Here is an 8,949-nt window from a genome sequence, read left to right as displayed (position 1 = left end):
CCATAGCCTGGCTCACCCATGGGCAGCTTTCAGGATGGGCCACAACACACAGAGGCTGGGGCAGGGGTCTCACCAGCCTGGCTGGGACACTTGGATCCTCCAGCTGGATGCAGTCACTCAGCGCGGACACCTCATGGTCACCTGGGCTTGCTTGAGTCCTGCGTTCAGACCTGGGTGGTGCAGAGCATGCACACCAGCATGGTTGTCACGCCAGGTTTCCATCATATGCAGACACAGAGATGGCTTAAAAACATCCCACACCTGCCCACGGCTTGCAGGTGCCACTTGTGTCCCTGTGGAAGCGCAGTGACTTCTCACCAGCTCCAACCTCCTCTCAGTGCTTTGGGCAGAACCCGCGATGGGCCTGTTGGAGCTGCTTCCTATCCACCAAGCCCTTTCCATTACCCACAGGCACGTGGGCTAACCCTTCTGCTCCTTGTGCTATCAAGAAAAAAGATGTTCTGCAACACTTGTGCTTTTCACATCCTTAAAATCTTGTTAGCGTCCCCTCTCACAGAGTCTTGTACGACTATGACACACAAAGGTGCCCTAGGGAAAATTATTTTTTATTTTCTTTCTTTTTCAGAATCACTTTTAACAATTTAAGAAATGAGGTAATCTTAAAAACAGTCACAATCTGAGGAGCACCCATCGACAACACCGTGGGCTCCGCGGATCCCAGGCTGCAAGCGCTTGTGGAGCCAGCAGCGGTGGGAGCCCTGCGAGCACCTGGAGCCCGGTGGGGATGCAGATGCTGGAGCATGACTGCATTCTCCCATCCCCAGCTGGCACCTCTGGGTCTCCACTCAAGCCACATTTCTGCAGCTGGCTTGGCCAGGCTCCTCAGCTGGAGCAGTGTCAGGCTTCCACCACGCAGCCGCTGGAGGAAGCGGGGCAGCTCTGCTGACTGCAACCACCCCACATCGCAGCAGAGTGGGAGGAGAAGGTGGGGAAGCCCTCCTGCCCCCTGGGGGAAAGTCTGGCAGAGCTGTGGCAGGCAGCCAGCAGGGATCAGGGATGTCTGGGGCTATTTCAGACCTTCAGTGACTGAACACACAGCCTGACCACAGTGGTGCTTCCCCAGTGAGGTCTGCCCTGGGTATTTTCATGCCAGTCCTTCCTAACACATCAGTGAGAGCTCACACTGAGACTGCAGCCGACACGGGTATTGCATAAATAGAAAGGCACGTGAGAGCAGTGATCTTCCCAACAGCAAACCCCTTCCCCTCTCATTTAAATGCATTTTTCCAGCCAGACCCCAGTACCTCCAAAGAGAGTGCAAGGCAACCCCTGTGGCTGTGTCAGTGTACCCCATGCTTGGATGTTACCACTCCATAAGAAGTAGTTTCTTGACACAGAAGAAATCAACTGGATTGGGTTTTCACTTACATCAGATTGGCACCCCTATTCAAACCAGTGGTGATGCTGGGTCCTGGTTTGGGCTGAGATATAGTTAATTTTCTTCACAGTGGCTGGTATGGTGCCATATTTTGGACTTTGGAGGAAAATAACATTGGTAACACACCAAAGTTTTAGTGCTTACACAAAGCCACACTTCCCAGCTTCTCATGTTGCCCTGCCAGCGAGAAGGCTTGGGGTGCACAAGAAGCTTCGGAAGGGACACAGCCAGGACAGGTGACCCAAACTGGCCCAAGGGATATCCCATAACTTACGGTGTCATGCCGAGCAATTAAGCAGGGGGAGTTGGCTGGAGGGGCCACTGCTGCTCAGGGACTGGCTGGGCATCAGTCAGCAGGCAGCGAGCAATTGTGTCGTGCATCACTTGTTTTGTGTGTTCCTTTATTATCTTCCCTTCCTTTTCTGGCCTGTTAAACTGTCTTCATCTCAACCCATGAGTTTTACCTGTTTCCGATTCTCTCCCCATCCCACTGTGGACAATGAGCAAGTGGCTGCGTGGTGCTGAGCTGCCCGCTGGCTTAAACCACAAGGGGCTGGTGAATTGCACAGGTGGAGCAAAGGCATCCTTCCATGAGCACAGCGTGGCTTTGATGGATCATGTGCTGGTTAAGGCTGCTGGGAGACTGGAGTAAAACAGCTTGGAAAGTACACATTGCCGAAACCATGAAGCTGGAAATCATTTGGACAGATATCAGAAGTTGCACATGACATTAGCAGGGGTGCTGTTACTTACACCATCCCCAGTAAGCTGAAGCCTGGGCAGCAGACAGGGTCTTTCAGCAGACGGCAGGTGTTCAGGACACATAAAGGTACAGTTGTTGGTACAATGAGGCCTTCAGTGGGGCTTTTAGATCTGCCTGCAGTCGCACCTGCACAGACCCAGCCAGCCAGCAGTGGTTAAATCCCCTTCACACTTACCCCTATGGACACCACACACTTTGCAGCCAAGCTGGGTGCACCCCTGGCCTCCCTTATGACTCGTCACCAAATTAACACCAACGCCCACCCCCCTGCACCCAAACCCCAGCTTGCACAGCCACAGAGATCACGAACGCGGCCTCCCCGATGGCGCTGCCAACGATGACACAGTGCTCCCATGCAGCATTTGTACAAGGTAAAAAGTGTTATAAATACTTCCATCCAAGAAGCCCTAAAAACAGCAAGGAAGGGTTAAACAAAGACTTCAACATCCTTCTCAATATTCAACTTCAGAAAGTCTACGTGAACAGATTTGATATGGGTGTTAGTATGGAAATGAAGACCAAAGCTCATCCATCAGCCAGCCTGCAGACTGGCGAGCCCCATCCTAACGTCAGCACCCAGAGATGTCTTTTGCTTTGCTCTTCCGCTGGTATCTTACATCCAGGGGATCAAAGCCCCGTTGGCTGGACCCAAAAAGCGCCCAGCGAGGAGTCCTGGCTGTGTAGTCTGCTGCTGTGAAAGTCTTTGATCCCCCACTCCTCTCGTGCTCTCGCACCAGCTCCTGGAAGCGTTCGTAGTTGATCCAGGTGCACCACTCGCCGTCAACCTTGAACTGCAAAATAAGAGAGACGTGTTACTGTGCTGCAGAGCAGGGAGCATTACCATGTCAGTGATTCATGGTGGGACAAGCTGCTGAAGCTGGGTGTGTATTAGATTGGATTCCTACCTGTATTTTTTTTTGTGGGTCTGGTGATTTTTTATTTATTTTTTTTCCAAATTTCTGGCCCCATTAACGTCCCAGGTGAAGCCATCCAGAAGTTAAGATAGATTCTTAAAGAGGAAAAGGAAATCCTTCAGGCAGACATATGCCAGGAGCTTACTGTTTCTGAGCTACATTTCATCCATGAGGTCTGACAAAGCAAACGCAGAAACAGGATGGCCACTTCTCTTACAGCTGTAGTCATTTGGCAGAGCTGTCTACCAGCAGATAAGCTTCATGAAGATGTGATTGTTTGGTGGCTTGACTGATCCTTTGAAGTACCAGATCCCAACATCATTTCAGCCCCACTTTGCATCCCAAAGCCCAGTTCTCAGGTGCAATTGCACTTGCCAGTGCACTGTCATTTATACCTTAGACACCTTAATCTGGGGAACTGGAGGAGTCCTGGAAGCAATGTATAAATTTGAGCCCAATACCCAGGTGTCCCTTGATGAAAGGCAGGGGCGGAAGGGCTGTGTTCGGGAGTGGGGAAAGATAGAAAGGTTTAATGACACGAATCCTCTTTCGATACAAGAATTTTAAGAATTCCTTTCTTTGACAAGTTGAAGCTGCGTTTGTCTCACAGACCTGCTCTGCTAATTTAGCAGCAGTCTTGACTGAATCCTCAATTAGGATTTGTCTGAGCTGAGAGCTTATCCAAAGAAAGAGGGAAAACATACCGGCTCCCTGATTTTTTCGAAACCTGATGGTTATGCATTTAAATGGCATTTGACTTTCTGCCCAAGAACTAAAAGCTTTTTTGGTTGGAAAAACTGCTGATACCTGCAAAACTTTGAATCAAACATTGCCAATGTTAATCTCTTGCTGCCTGTGTAATTGCAGCAAATTGTTGCAGGAGGAGTCCTTCACCCAGAGCAGAGATGTGCGACTGCAGAGCCAGAACAGCCGGGAAGGAGTCTTGCTGTAAATATGCTCGCCCAAGGCTCATTCTTTATATGCTAACATTTAAACAAGGCAACACGTCCTTTCCCATATGAGTGGCTGCAAATAAAGCAACAGCAGAGGAGGCAACACATTGCTGGGAAAGCAGACAGGTCCCTGACAGAGCCAGCCTCAGGAGAGCTGAGCTTCCCTCCCGATGGGAGGTGCCAGATGACTTTGGCCAAGTCACCCAGCTCCCATCCCTCTGGTGCAGTCCTAACTACCAAGACTCAAACCTTACTGGCACAAAGAGCATCCCAGAGCAAGGTTTCTGCAGCCCCGCTCACAGCCTTTCCCAGCACAGCAGCAGCTGGGAGTGCTGCAGGCAGGTGGTGGTGCTCTGCGGCCAGCAGAGACCTGGGGCTTGGACCTGTTCTGCCCACGGCACTCCTCTGCAGCTTCTCTCTGCTCTCCCATCCCTCTCTTTCTATCCCCAGTGCCTGTCTGGAAACATCATAAGCCAAAAGCCAGAGGCTGAAGGGAAGACACTTGAACAAGTTCAGACCATGCATCAGAGCCCTCCCCAGATTTGATCACTACTGCTCATCAGTAAATTCTCACATGAACTAAGGGCAAAAAATTCTGCAGGATCCAGCCACACGGCCTGTAACACACGCAGCATGAAGCAGAGCTGCTTAGCACACAACAAGTTGCTGAGCCTATTCCCATGACATGCTCAGAGCTCCTAACTTGTCAGATGGGTCCCTAGATAGACTGAAGGCCAACTAGCAAACCTTCTACATAAAGAATAAAGCCACAGCTGAGACCTGGAACCAGCCGAAGAGGTAATTTTGTAAAGCTCGTTTCATTGAAAACCCATGGGATGCTCTCATCTCAGGAGGGAAGGGGAAGCTTGCAAAGAATCCTTAACCTTGCAGCCAAGAGAGGCTGAGCAAGAGCCAAAGCCACGAGAGGTGCTCGTGCCACCAGGGCAGCTGACACAAGGCTGCAGCTGCCATCCCCAACCCAAACCCTGGTGTAGATCTGTGCCTCTACAGAGTCTCCCAGCAGAACAGCACCGCTGCCCACCTGGGGGTAAAAGCTGTCTTGCACAGGGATCAAAGTCTGAAATCAGGACACAATTGTATTGCTCCCCTTTTTCAAAGCAAACTACTTCCTTCATGCCCTGCCATGGCTGTATCTCACTGTGTTATCTGTGGAGACAGTGACCTTCAACAAGGCTAACAGCAGGAGATAAAACCCAGAACCTCCCACCCACACCAGTCTCTGCGGGGTGATTTTGGCCATACGTGTTACAGAGTGCTCCTGCAAGCGGACTGTGCTGGCAGAAGCTCTGGGGGCAGGCACCCCGCGTCCTCCAACAGACACGAGCACACATATTTCCCAAACCAGAAGCACCCCGTTAAGCGCAAACATGCGGAGCATCGGGGGTTCTTGACCCACAATTTGACAGCAGACAGCACTGAGGAACGTGGCACTGGGTGCTGCCCCTGTGTGAGAAAACCTCGAGCAGCACCAAAGCTCTGCCTTTCCCCAGGGCCCCACCAGGCAGCACAAACTCCTGAGGCTCCTGGAGGCCAAGTAGCAGAAACAGGGAGGACACAGCTCGCAGGTGGCCCAAGTGCAGCAGGCTCAGACCCGCAGCCTCTGGGCTGTGCTTCTGAGCGAGGTGAGGCTTGGAGAGGTAGTTTGGTCAGTGGCAGAAGGAGATATTTGCCCCCTCCTCATCCCCTCAGAATAAAGCCCTACACATGCTCTCCCGAGGACAAAATGATGGAGCTCTGGTTTAATCTGGTTTTAACCCCCCAGGCTTGCACAATCACTCGCATTGCTCCACAGGTGTCCTGAACGTCGACTGGGGCACCTAGGGGAGATTCTAAGCCGTCTAATTTGGACTCAATATACAAACTTGCAGCTCCTGACACAGCAGAGCTACTGATGCTGCGAACCGCCTGCTGCAGCCCTGCACAACAAGAGCTCCCGCAAGAGCGGCTGGATGAAGGCTGCCTGGGGTTTGTTACAAAAGCAGATTAAATACTATTAAATATTTGTGGGGCTGCAAAACAACAGCAATAAAAAACAAAGAGATGGGAACCATCCTTTATTCTTGTCATGGAAACCAATTACTTCTGCGAAGGAATAAAAACCAGACTAACGTGGGGTAGGGGAGAAGAGCCTCAATTGCTTAGGATTTACAGATGAAGTTTTAACAATTTTATGATTATTTCACAGATAATGGAAGATTTAAGACTTGGAACAGTTTCACAACATCCATACAACAGGCGAACCAATGATAGACATCAGTGTTATTTCAAAGTAATGCAGTTGGATGTTTTATCAAATTTTTCACTACCTGGTTAAGTCTTTTAAGGCGATAAATACATCGGCAAAAAGACGAATGGCTGAAACCTTCCCCTTGTTTTCAAGTTAGCATCTTAAAAAAAGAGCAATAAAGCTCCTTCAGTGGCTCTGAGGCCAGGCTGTGCTGTCTGGAAAGGCAAACTCAGCACCTCCCAAGGGCTTTGCTCAACAGCGAGGTGATGCCGGGGCCAGCGCTCAGCTTCCCCCCGGGAGTTCTCGTCCCTGGGTCCCCAGGCTCCCACCCCTGCCTGCTCCGGTCAGAAGCCGTACTGGTGCCCAGCTCTGCAAACCCTATTTCTGCAGAACCTACAGCTCGTGCAAGGAGCACCATAAGGAACTCATAATGGCCCTTGAGTCAGGAGGAACCTGGAAGCACACATTCAGAGCTGAAGGATCAGGTGGCTCCGACCACCCTGAGCATCACCTCCCTGCCCCTGCGACACAACTGCTTACAGCTCCGCAGGTTTTTGGTTCAAAGTTATTTTGTAGCACGACACCAAGGCCCTGTGCATGGGGCAGAGCTGCGGCAGCGTGGATACGAATGGGAAATTTCTTTAAATCAGCTTTTGCAGTATGTTTAGAGCTGTTTAGTCTATATGGAGAAGAGCTGCTTGCTGCAGAAACCCATCAACATACACGAAGGAGAAGAACCACACTACATATTTCTCTTCTTATCAACCTATTTGCATAAACAATTTTGGAGGATAAAAATTTATGCATGTATTGAGGACGATATAGTAGTACAATTTACTACATTGGCCCAGTCGCGCATAATTGCCAAGAAATAAACACGGGGTTTATACGAAGGGATAAAATATAGAAGAAAGGCAGAAATGGTGACACATGAAATGCCAATGCTGAAAAATGGAAGTCAGCCAAAACCCAATTAGTTTGCCCTAACAAGGATAATGCTATATTCTCCTCAGAGGAAAACACGCTGGAAGGAGAACGCTCCTCTTTGCCCGCTGACTGCTGGTCTCTGCAGAAAAGCGTGCATTTCCCGGACAGGACGACATAGCTCGGGCAGAACAGGACAAACCACAGCACAGCCCACAGGACCACAAGGCAGCCTCGGCACATTGCGTCCCATGAGGCTGATGCAGGGCAGAGGGAGAAAACAGGGCTTGGGGGCTCACAACCAGCTCTTCTTCAATGACTCATGAACGTGTGGATAAATGCACAGGTTTAGTGGTCCAGCAAATGAAGTCTTCCCCAGGCACTTGCAGTATTTACCAGTTAAATACAGCAGCTTTATATGCAGTCTTAAAAACCACGCAAAAATCAGTCAGTAGCAAGGAGGGAAAACGGGGCACGTTCAGCAGCATGGACACGGCACTGGACAGCAGGGAGCAGTCTGGATGTGCAGGGAGGTCACGTCAATCCCCTAACAGTTTTTCTAATTGCAATCCCCAACATTCTGAAAAAAGGGTTTTGGCCAATGCTTTAGTCAACACTTACTTGGTTTGCACGGGGCATGAGACATTAAAGAGCATTTTGCAAGAGCAAGTCTCGGCAGCTGAGCTTTTGTAAGGCCAGCAGCACAGATGCTTCCCTTCCCTTGCCTGCACTTTTATGTCCTATCCCAAAAACCAAATCAAACCCAGCTGCTGGCTCTGCTCTTACACATTCAGAAGCGATTAGGTCTTCCTCCGCCTTCTCTCAAAACCCTGCCGAGCGACACAAGCTGACAGCTTACACAGGGGCTCTGTGTCGCCAGGGCAAAGCTTTTGCTGATGGCTCTAGCGACCCAGTGCTGCAGGGTGCTTCGGTGCCGCAGGCAGGGTTTCAGAAGGGCTGTGCTTTCCAAAAAACACATCTTTTTTTTTTGTTTGTTTTTAAGGGAAGTAATGCGTTCAGAGCCTGCAGCATTGCGCTCCCTGCACTGTCTGAGCATTTTAAAGCACAGAGATTAAAACCCAACACTGCTACCCTCTATTTACATTCTTTGAGAAGAAAGCTTATCTTTGGAAAAGCAATCGGGTATCCTCAGTCCGTTTGTCAGCACCTTCCCTTGAAATGCTTTCTTTGCTGAGTCTAAATATATTCTTTCACTAATAAGGAAAAAATATTGTTCTGGGGAAAGGGAATGAATGGGGCTTTGCACTTTGGCACTTTTGGTAGTTTTTCGTTTTGTTTTTAAATTCCATGTTTCTGTACTTACATTCTTGAAACTTAAAAGTATTCCTGTGTGTTTTCGAGTACCTGCTCAGCTTCCTGCCAGCACTGCAGACTGCACTTCAGACCAGGTGAGCCCACAGCCCATGGGGTCACTGAAGACCACCTGCTTCACACTAGACGGTTTACATTAAGAGCATTTTGAGACAAAAGTGCATAGCAGAAACACTCCTCTCCTTAGCTCCCCTGGCAGCAGCTGGAACAACTCAGGAGCATCAACGCACTGCAAATTTCATTGATCTGCAATGATATCTGACTCAGAATACAAAAATAAATCTGCCTACAAGCAGCTGTACAGCAGTGCAGAAGTTAACACCCATCACCTATTTTCCTCTTGCATTTGCATTGCCACCAGAGATCTGGGGCCTGTTCCAGACTCCAGGTGTGTTGCAGCACATCAGACCTAAAGA

The 8,949-nt window shown here is 49.7% G+C and overlaps 1 protein-coding gene across 3 annotated transcripts in view; it reads right to left on the bottom strand.

Moving 5' to 3' along the window:
- Positions 1-550: 550 nt before the first annotated feature.
- The window catches only part of TYW1B (tRNA-yW synthesizing protein 1 homolog B), a 105,700-nt gene continuing 97,301 nt past the window's right edge, over positions 551-8,949 (bottom strand). For all 3 annotated transcript variants that reach the window (XM_084299635.1, XM_084299636.1, XM_084299637.1), the window contains one exon: positions 551-2,953. In XM_084299635.1, the coding sequence (XP_084155761.1) occupies positions 2,732-2,953 (222 nt within the window). In that variant the 3' untranslated portion in view covers positions 551-2,731. The remainder of the gene's footprint in view (positions 2,954-8,949) is intronic.

This window comes from Netta rufina, assembly GCF_964035555.1.
Source record: "Netta rufina genome assembly, chromosome: 21".
Classification (NCBI taxonomy): domain Eukaryota; kingdom Metazoa; phylum Chordata; class Aves; order Anseriformes; family Anatidae; genus Netta; species Netta rufina.
Note: the sequence above shows the minus strand (reverse complement) of the source record. Positions and strands in the feature narration are given on the sequence as shown.